Source organism: Sprattus sprattus, assembly GCF_963457725.1.
Source record: "Sprattus sprattus genome assembly, chromosome: 2".
Lineage (NCBI taxonomy): Eukaryota > Metazoa > Chordata > Actinopteri > Clupeiformes > Clupeidae > Sprattus > Sprattus sprattus.
Window position 1 is genome coordinate 28,293,218 of NC_137921.1, and position 10,000 is coordinate 28,303,217.

General features: G+C 45.0%; 1 protein-coding gene and 1 long non-coding RNA gene across 4 annotated transcripts in view; both read right to left on the reverse strand.

The window, feature by feature from the left end:
- zbtb11 (zinc finger and BTB domain containing 11) overlaps nucleotides 1-5,540 on the reverse strand; it is a 14,335-nt gene extending 8,795 nt beyond the window's left edge. The window contains exons 1-5 of the mRNA XM_080860783.1: nucleotides 5,056-5,540; nucleotides 4,222-4,475; nucleotides 3,887-4,118; nucleotides 2,686-3,698; nucleotides 1,128-1,493 (exon numbers count right to left, since the gene is read on the reverse strand). Of these exons, the coding sequence (XP_080716909.1) occupies nucleotides 1,128-1,493; nucleotides 2,686-3,698; nucleotides 3,887-4,118; nucleotides 4,222-4,475; nucleotides 5,056-5,365 (2,175 nt within the window). The 5' untranslated portion in view covers nucleotides 5,366-5,540. The remainder of the gene's footprint in view (nucleotides 1-1,127; nucleotides 1,494-2,685; nucleotides 3,699-3,886; nucleotides 4,119-4,221; nucleotides 4,476-5,055) is intronic.
- Nucleotides 5,541-6,142: 602 nt separating this feature from the next.
- LOC308382847 overlaps nucleotides 6,143-10,000 on the reverse strand; it is a 4,328-nt gene continuing 470 nt past the window's right edge. The window contains exons 2-13 of one of the 3 annotated variants that reach the window (XR_013969067.1): nucleotides 9,846-9,927; nucleotides 9,512-9,635; nucleotides 9,154-9,306; nucleotides 8,817-8,941; nucleotides 8,528-8,600; nucleotides 8,200-8,316; nucleotides 7,917-7,977; nucleotides 7,627-7,687; nucleotides 7,337-7,397; nucleotides 7,050-7,108; nucleotides 6,742-6,826; nucleotides 6,143-6,538 (exon numbers count right to left, since the gene is read on the reverse strand). This is a non-coding gene — a long non-coding RNA (uncharacterized lncRNA). The remainder of the gene's footprint in view (nucleotides 6,539-6,741; nucleotides 6,827-7,049; nucleotides 7,109-7,336; nucleotides 7,398-7,626; nucleotides 7,688-7,916; nucleotides 7,978-8,199; nucleotides 8,317-8,527; nucleotides 8,601-8,816; nucleotides 8,942-9,153; nucleotides 9,307-9,511; nucleotides 9,636-9,845; nucleotides 9,928-10,000) is intronic. The other 2 variants (XR_013969065.1, XR_013969066.1) reach the window with 2 other exon arrangements.

A 10,000-nucleotide genomic window follows, 5' to 3' on the forward strand; every position in this document is an offset into this window, starting at 1 on the left:
AAAGGCTAGTTTCCATTGGCAGTCCCCCTGTATGGCTGTTGAGTCAGGTATTCAAACGCAGATGTAAACAAATGAATGCAGAAGACCTCGCCTACCTTCATCTTTCGTCTATTTCGTGCATTTTCGCAATTCGACTCCCTGAGCAGACAGCACGGACTTTTCACTTTTTAACTTTCATCATCTTCAGCTGTTTCTAAATATCAACAGCATTCTAGTTATCCGGTTGTCAAGAATCTGCATGCAAACTACCCATTTAAAATTAGGGTAGAATTCATTTTAAATTTATGAGCAGTGTCTGTTGTACTTGAAATGACGATATCTATCTATCTATTTTCACTCGTCTCGACTAAAGTGACGTACTGCTTAATTTGTGTGTTTGATGGCTGCAGGGAAGCCTGTTATGAATGAACATCAGAAAAGTCCAGGATAAATTAGCTTTTGAGGACATACTGCGCTACTTGATCAATAAAAGAGCTTAGCTCATGAAAAGTTACTTGGTTTTGTAAATAGCGACGTTACTGACAAATGTAGTTAAGCTAGTAGCGTCGCTACAAGTAGTGACGCTACTGCCCATCACTGAATTATACCAGGACAGACAGAAACACAAACACAGACAGCCTCCAGACTTCATAAGACAGTAAGACTACATCAGGCCGCACACTAACTGAATGGATACATCCACAACACTTAAAGCCACACAGGGCAGACTACGTCATAACATTAACATCCACACTGACTGACAGACGCAGACACACACTGACTACACAACCCTTAAAGCCACACATCTCAACACAAGGCCTACTACTTCATGCCATTAACACCCACACTAACTGACAGACATAGACACAGATGCACCAAAGCATGCAAAGCATACATTCTAATGACTACACATCACCTAAAGCCTCAAATCTAATTACAAAGTAAAACTATATCATGACATACACACCCTGTCTGTCTGTCTGTCTGTCTGTCTGTCTGTCTGTCTGTCTGTCTGTCTGTCTGTCTGTCTGTCTGTCTGTCTGTCTGTCTGTCTGTCTGTCTGTCTGTCTGTCTGTCTGTCTGTCTGTCTGTCTGTCTGTCTGTCTGTCTCTCACACTCACACTCTCACACACACAGCAGATACATACCCCACACTTGAATCCGCGGGACTTCTCGTGCTTGAGCGTGTGCATGATGAGCGAGTAGCGCCGCTGGAACACCATGCCACATTCGCTGCAGGTGTGCTCTCCGTCCACCGCGCCCTCCTGCTCCGACGCGTCCTCCGGCTTTTCCGCCACACTCCTCCTCGTCGCCGCCTCCTCGCCACCTGGCCCCAACTCCTCAGTCACCGGCACCGCCTCTTGGTCCTCTGTCTGCTCGGCCCCCTCTGAAGCAGGCCCATCCTCAGAAGCAGCCGCCGCCATTGCTGCCGCCGCTGCTGCCGTCTCTTCGAAATCGCTCTTCTTGGCGGCCTGAGCCCCGCGGGGGCCCTTCCTCACCGCCTTCGGAGTCGCCTGAAGATCAATTATGAATTAATTCAAAGAAGAAGATTGAAGACACCGACTAATAAAGAAAAGCTCCTTCTCAGCACTGGTTAGTTGCTGGAAGGGAAGGACATTTACAGTATTTTCAAGCAAAATGTGGTTTCCTTTCAGATTTTTTTTTACTTAAGCTAATACTACTAATGGCCCTTGAGTGAGTGCTATTTCGGCTTTGCTTCTCTGAACGCGATCCTAACAAATCAATTGATTTTAAATCCCCCAATAACAACAGACCTAGTCTCTAGGCACTTTACAGAGCCCAGACACTGAACCCCCTAGAGCAGGGGTGTCAAACTCAAATACACAGAGGGCCGAAATAAAACAAATTGGTGTAGGTCGAGGGCCGGAGAGTGGGGCAAGCGCTCCCTAAATTGACGTATGCTACCAACGGGGACAGTGCATTGTGGGACTTGCAGTATTTGTGGTGTGTTCGACATACCAGCGGCCGCGGCAGACAAGCTTTGATAGATAAATAGATGGAAATGTATTAATCCTGAAAGAAAATTAGGCAAACCAAATACAATTTCACTGTTGCTCATCCAAATCAATGGAACTTTTTGCAACATTCATAGGAGCTGGCGGGCCAGATTAAATGGCTTGTCGGGCCTGATCAGGCCCCCCGGCCTTGAGTTTGACACATGTGCCCTAGAGCACTAAGGTGACTGGGGCAAGGAAAAACTCCCTTTTAACAGGAAGAAACCTTGAGTGTTTCCAGCATTCAAAATAGCTAATGGTTCCAGAACAGCTTAGTGGGTACAGCTTCCTCATAAGGTTTATTACAAGGATAAATCAGAAAACTATCACTGATGGTAATACGATCATAGCTTAAGCAAAGGTATGAAAGCGACAACACAACAAACTATTTTTCGCAATGAAGCTGAAATACACCCTTTTTCATGTGCTATTTTTGGTTCGCACTTGGTGAAAGGCAACACTTTTTACTCAATATCCCCAGCCGATGTGGTAGGCAATTCTACACGATCATGTGGGGACTTTCACAGTCCTGGAGTTTGGAGGAAAGGATCATTATAACAAGTAACTCTTTGCTGCATCCATCTTAAACGGTCCCTGACCCTGACAGCATTGTACATATGCACCTGTACAAACAGCCTCTGCTCATCATTAGAGCCAACATAAGTGCCACTGAGTATGATTGTGTAGTGACCTTCACAGTGCTGGAGCGTGGAGTTCCTGGGGCTTTCTTTTCCTCGTCGCCGTCCTCGTCCTGCTCGAGCCCCATGTGAAGGCGCACGTAGCCTCCCTTGCCCATGGAGCGCTGCCGAAGGCGTCTCCTGTTGGGGTCGTCAGGGCTGCTCTCCTGCGCCTCCTTCTGCGCCTCCTCCAGAGGGCTCCGCTCCAGAGCCACCTCCTCCTCCTCAGGCTCCACCACGGCCACAGGCTCGGGTTTGACCTTGGCGGGACGCCCTCGCTTCCTCTTCGGGGGAGGAGGCGCTGGGTCAGGCTGAGAAGACGGCTCTTGAGCGTCGGCCAGAGGGTCTTCCTTCTCTACAGGTGGTGCTGCTGAGGTGGCGGTCACCTGCACCATCTCAGGGGAGGCCTCTTTCCCCGTGTCCACACTGACGAGGAACTGGCCGGTTTCCATGCTCTCGGGCAGCGCCGAGACATCGCCCTGTGGCTCGTCCACTTTCCAGCAGGCCTGAACAACAGCCAGGGACTCGCCTGATCCCGCCTGCCCGCTGTGAGTGATCACAGTCATGGTCTCACCAGCACCACTGTCCTCACTGGGGGCTATGAGCGTCAGGGACTCTCCAGCACCAACCTGCCCAGCTTGAGCCAGCAGAGCAAGGGTCTCTCCAGCTTCAGCCCCCTCTGGATGTGCGATTACAGCTAGGGGCTGTTCAGCATCCGCATCCCCGGTATGGGTGACCACAGCCTGGCCATCACTCTGCATGGTGACCATATAGGTCCCAGGCTGGCCGGTGAGTGGCTGCTGTGGCAGAGTCTGCGTGGAGACCACCGTGTGGATGTCGCCCCTCTGGTAGACGGTGAGCTTCTTCTCCTCCACCAGCCGGTGCACCGACTCACAGATCTCCAGCACCTCAGCCATGAGCAGGTGGCGGGCCAGCGTGGCGACCTCGGCCATCACGCAGAAGTTGAACGTCAGGTTAGAGGTGTAGGCAAAATCCAACAGAGGCAAGATGCTGGGCTTACTGAAGCCTGCAAAAAAAAGAGCAAACGACGCACACATGAATAAAGTCATATAAGGAACTGCGAGGAATGTGATCTGGTTCACAACACTTTCATCTCATACTCAAATTCAGGTCATTTTCATTCATTCATTCAGGCTAGACATAACACGTATTCTATAAGTGGCTATGGTCCCTTGCCCCTCCCAAACGACTTACCAGAGAGGTCCACAACTGCCTCATGACTGGCCGCGGCACCTTTCTCAATGAACAGCTCATAGAAGTAGTCACTGCAAGCGGCCAGCACGGCCTTGTGAGCACGGTGCTCTTCCCCCTCGATCAAGAGGGTGATGTCACAGAACTGGTTGTTTAGGCGCTGTAGGTTTAGTTTGTCCAACATGGACTGACCATGCTTGGGCAGAAACTGCTTCACAACACCTTTTGAGTCCACCTGCCCAGATATCAAAGAATAAGAGGAGAGGTCATTAATATATCAAAAGGAATTTGGAGAATCACAGATACGGAGTTAAGCTAGTTAATGATCTGTCACTCACAAAAACCAGTTCATGCTTGTCCACTCCTCGAGGATTCTTCGATTTAGACTGGATAGGCGAAACAAAGTCCAGGTCTTCCGGTTCATCCTCATCCTCATCTTCATCGCTAACTTCCACAGCGACAGTTCTGCGTCTCCCGGGTCGCCCACCAAACCCCTGAGTGATGCCGTCCTCGTTGGAACCTCGGCCGCGGTCCTGCCTGCTTTGGCACTGCGTACATTCTCGAATGTAATCCTTCACTTGCTTTAGAATACCTGTAAAAATAACAATGTACTGTTAACTCCGTTGAAGAAATTCGTTCTCAGTGACCTCCTATTAAGCAGCTATCCGAGATAGAGCATCTTTCTTAATGGAGGTGATTTAATACATGTTCAATATGTCAAGTTCGTGGGTATAGGCCCTACCGGTAATGCCTAACGAGCCAGCTCGCGATGTCAAATCTGTCAGTATCCACAAAACTCACTATGCTGGTCATGGCAGCGTTATCAGACGAACTTGACGCAAGTTCAGTCTATTTGTGCTCCTACTAAAAGTTCACACCTAAGGAAACATTAGCGGTTGTCCTCGTGATACAGAGACCGTATGGTTTTGTCGGTACGGTACTTACTTAGATGGGTTTGGTAAGCAGCTATCTATATGTCAGCTTGATAATACACAGAGGGCACAAGTGTAGCTGACTGTCAATGTCTAACGTTAACTGAGACGGCTAGGGTTAATTGGCTTAAGCTAGCTGTATAGCTAGAAGTAAATAGATGAGGTCATGTCAATCACTAACGTTAGCAAAGTATCTAGTTATAGTTGATGAATAGAGCATTGTCAGTGCATTTTTCTTACCCCTCCACCAGTATTTTTGTGAGATGGTTTCCCAAGTTTGATGTTGGTTGAGGTGTTCTCCTCCGACAGTGATGTGCGCTTCATCGATAAGTTCCTTCCTTCGTCCGGCCTGTAAGACAACTTCCAGCTCGGCGAATTCATTTTGGCCTTTCTGTCGACGCTGGTAGTACAGAATTCCAGTCCGCACAACATAACAAGCTGCTGCCTTACGTATCTTTCTTTTAGTATTACCATGCGTTCCGGGCGCGTATGGCTCCCGCTCGTCGGTCAGATACCGCCGGATGGCTATGTAGCTCTCCTCGCACGACATATCACGCTTTGATAGCGCTAACACAACAAAAACCTAAGCCGAAGGGGGGAGCCTCCGCGAACTTAAAATTTGACCAGATAATTTTCAGCCTTTATCAGTTTCCATAAAGTACCATTAAATCGAGTCAAACAGTATTATTATTATTGTTTTCCAAGTGGGAACTGCAGTTCCTGACCGTGTGGGGTTGACTTGCATGAACAGACAAAATGGCTGCTGCACAACCGGATATTGCGTTAAAAATGGTCGACATACATCGTTTCAGGGAGAGTGTAAACCAGGGTGTAACAGCCTTGAACATAGACATCATATAGGTCTATACATGTCTATGGCCTTGAAGATGTTTTATTAACACAGATTTCAATGACCGTCATCTCTATTGACGAGTATGTGTTAGAATTATATATATATATATATATATATATATATAAACGAATGCTTTCGCTGTCGTCTTCGGAGTCAATCATAACGAGCTAGTTGACTAGCCATCATGTCTGCATGGAAGGCACATACACCTTGGCGCTTCATACCAACGACTCTTTCTATGCGGACTTCCATCAGTAATGCTAAAGCCTAGATTATACAAAGTGAGTTACCACCAAGTATGTAGGGTCTACTAGGGTGCTTATTTACCAGACTTGTGTAATGTTTTTAAGTGCTACTGTATGGCTTTGTCATACTGTCATGAACGTTTCATTTAAATGTAATTTGAGTCAGTGATCCAAACACTTGCCCATGTTAATACAATTATGATCATTCAAGAAACAGCGATGGTAAGACTTAGATTTATTTATTCAATTCCAAACACAGAGCATAATTTTATATTTAGCACACAATACACATGACTTGCTGCAAGTTGTCCATTCTAACCACCATCACTCCATAGACAGAAAACGGGTTCTCAAAACATGACACTGCAGTACTTCTAACTCATCAAGCTTCAATGTTTGTAGAGGAACATGGTCATAGAATACTACTCCTTCATATAAATGGCATTTTAACATAAATATACCCCTCCATTTGGGTGAAATCAAATGCCTACGATAACCAGATTTTAGACTTTTCTTGGAACATTAAAGACGTGTTATCGATAGTTAGTGTTATTATCAATCATGATCATCTTAAATCAGTCGTCTTGATGCTGTGCAGGTTGTGGTCATCGATGACATGACAAATCTGTGGATTGGAGAATACAATTAACCCCAGTCATATACCTCAAAAAGACACAATATATTCAAACTTCGCTCAGACATCCAAGGAAGGTATTTGGGCCATCTTTGGTCTTACAACCTCTGGTGGAAACTACGAATGGCAGGAAATCAACTTCATCACAGCGAAGCTGCACTTAATTCGGTCATCACTGGAATAACTGAACTCACCTCAATGATCGTTCCATCACATCAGGAGTGACGTCTCCATTTCTAGATGACAGTTGAGCACTCAGAACCGAACCTGAACAGTCACCTGAACGAAAAAGAGAACACAACAGGGAAAGATAAGCACAGGTTTCTCCATTGGCGAAGCATATTATTAAGGCAGTCAAATCTCGCTCAGACATCCAAGGAAGGTATTTGGGCCATCTTTGGTCTTACAACCTCTGGTGGAAACTACGAATGGCAGGAAATCAACTTCATCACAGCGGCGTTAAAAACAATTGATAACACTTGGATCAACTAGTTATACTTACGTTGAGTACATCCTGTTAAGTCACTTCTTGAAATTTTAAAACCAGAACTGACCAGACACCTAATATGAAATCACAAAAATGACAAAAACAAAAAGTTAACACATTTAAACTGTACAGAACAAACTCAAAATGTTATCTTCTAAACTTCGCTCAGACATCCAAGGAAGGTATTTGGGCCATCTTTGGTTTTACAACCTCTGGTGGAAACTACGAATGGCAGGAAATCAACTTCATCACAGCGGCGTTAAAAACAATTGACAACACTTGGGTCAACTAGGTATACTTACGTTGAGTTCATTCGGTTAAATGTCACTTCTCAGAATTGTCAAACCAGAACTGACCAGTCACCTAATATGAAAATCACAGACATGACAAAAGCAAAAGAGTTAACACATTTTAAATGTACAGAACAAACTCAAAATTATATATTTAAACTTCGCTCAGACATCCAAGGAAGGTATTTGGGCCATCTTTGGTTTTACAACCTCTGGTGGAAACTACGAATGGCAGGAAATCAAGTTCATCACAGCGGCGTTAAAAACAATTGACAACACTTGGGTCAACTAGGTATACTTACGTTGAGTTCATTCGGTTAAATGTCACTTCTCAGAATTGTCAAACCAGAACTGACCAGTCACCTAATATGAAAATCACAGACATGACAAAAGCAAAAGAGTTAACACATTTTAAATGTACAGAACAAACTCAAAATTATATATTTAAACTTCGCTCAGACATCCAAGGAAGGTATTTGGGCCATCTTTGGTTTTACAACCTCTGGTGGAAACTACGAATGGCAGGAAATCAAGTTCATCACAGCGGCGTTAAAAACAATTGACAACACTTGGGTCAACTAGGTATACTTACGTTGAGTTCATTCGGTTAAATGTCACTTCTCAGAATTGTCAAACCAGAACTGACCAGTCACCTAATATGAAAATCACAGACATGACAAAAGCAAAAGAGTTAACACATTTTAAATGTACAGAACAAACTCAAAATTATATATTTAAACTTCGCTCAGACATCCAAGGAAGGTATTTGGGCCATCTTTGGTTTTACAACCTCTGGTGGAAACTACGAATGGCAGGAAATCAACTTCATCACAGCGAAGCATACAAACAGACCCACTCGAATTATAAACACACACCTTAAGTGTTAAGAGCAGATAGGACTCCATCTGGTTGCCATGGAGCTGACAACACGGCATGTCTTTCCAGGTGGTACTTTATGTATGTGGTGAAAGACATCCCGCAAAACTGATGCACTGTGGAGAAAGAGGAGGTGGAAACAGGATTTATCTTCTCAAGAGAAAAGATGCCTGACTTCGCTGCAGAATCTCGCTCAGACATCCAAGGAAGGTATTTGGGCCATCTTTGGTTTTTCAACCTCTGGTGGAAACTACGAATGGCAGGAAATCAACTTCATCACAGCGAAGCTGCACTTCATGCAGTCAACCCTTGAATAACTGAACTCACCTCAATGATCGTTCCATCACATCAGGAGTGACGTTTCTACTTCTAGATGAAACTTGAGCACTCAGAACCAAACCTGAACGAAAAAGAGAATACAACAGGGAATGATGAGCACCGGTTTCTCCATTGGCGAAGCATATTATTAAGGCAGTCAAATCTCGCTCAGACATCCAAGGAAGGTATTTGGGCCATCTTTGGTCTTACAACCTCTGGTGGAAACTACGAATGGCAGGGAATCAACTTCATCACAGCGAGGCATACAAGTAGACCCACTCGAATTATAAACACACACCTCACACAGATCAAGATCCGATGGCCATTGGACTCCCATCTGGTTGCTATGGAACTGACAACATGGCATGTCTTTCCAGGTGGTACTTTGTTTATGCGGTGACGACAACCCGCAAAACTGATGAACTGTGGACAAAGGTGGAGGAAACATGATGAAACCTCTCAAGAGAAAAGATGCCCAACTTCGCTGCAGAATCTCACTCAGACATCCAAGGAAGGTATTTAGGTCATCTTTGGTTTTCAACCTCTGGTGGAAACTACGAATGGCAGGAAATCAACTTCATCACAGCAATGGTCACTTGCTAGCCTGGAAAATGCACCAAATCAAACCAACTCACCTCAGCGCAAAGCAGCCAATAGAAATGTGCCATTGGCATGCTTCACCTTGAAGGAAATGGTGACTCAATCAGAACAGTCATAATGTCCCCATTATTCTTGCTACTAAAATGTAAAGGACCATCCAGACGATTCCAGGATTATTGAAGCATAATCTGTGAAGACCAGAAGGAATTTTATTTACAAAATGTTCCTTTTTGTAATCTACTTCATGTCTAATAAAATCTCGCTCAGACATCCAAGGAAGGTATTTGGGCCATCTTTGGTTTTACAACCTCTGGTGGAAACTACGAATGGCAGGAAATCAACTTCATCACAGCGAAGCATACAAACAGACCCACTCGAATTATAGATACACACCTCACACACGTTAAGTGTTAAAATCCGATAGGACTCCGTCTGGTTGCCATGGAGCTGACAACATGGCATGTCTTTCCAGGTGGTACTTTGTATGTGGTGAAAGACATCCCGCAAAACGGATGCACTGTGGAGAAAGAGGTGGAAGCATGATTCATCTTCTCAAGAGAAAAGATGCCCGACTAAGCTGCAGAATTTCGCTCAGACATCCAAGGAAGGTATTTGGGCCATCTTTGGTTTTTCAACCTCTGGTGGAAACTACGAATGGCAGGAAATCAACTTCATCACAGCGATACTGCCTTTGATTTCCAAAGTCTTTCTTAAACCGTCTGCTCACCTGACAATGCATCAGCAATGATGACCCCCTTGAATGGCCGTCATAACCAGGAAAGCCAGAGCATACTGACTAACTCCGATGTCTAAAGGACAATAAGGGGGAAGAAATGTTGCGTTAAAACATTAACAGAAAAATAAAGGGTCTCTGTAAACGCT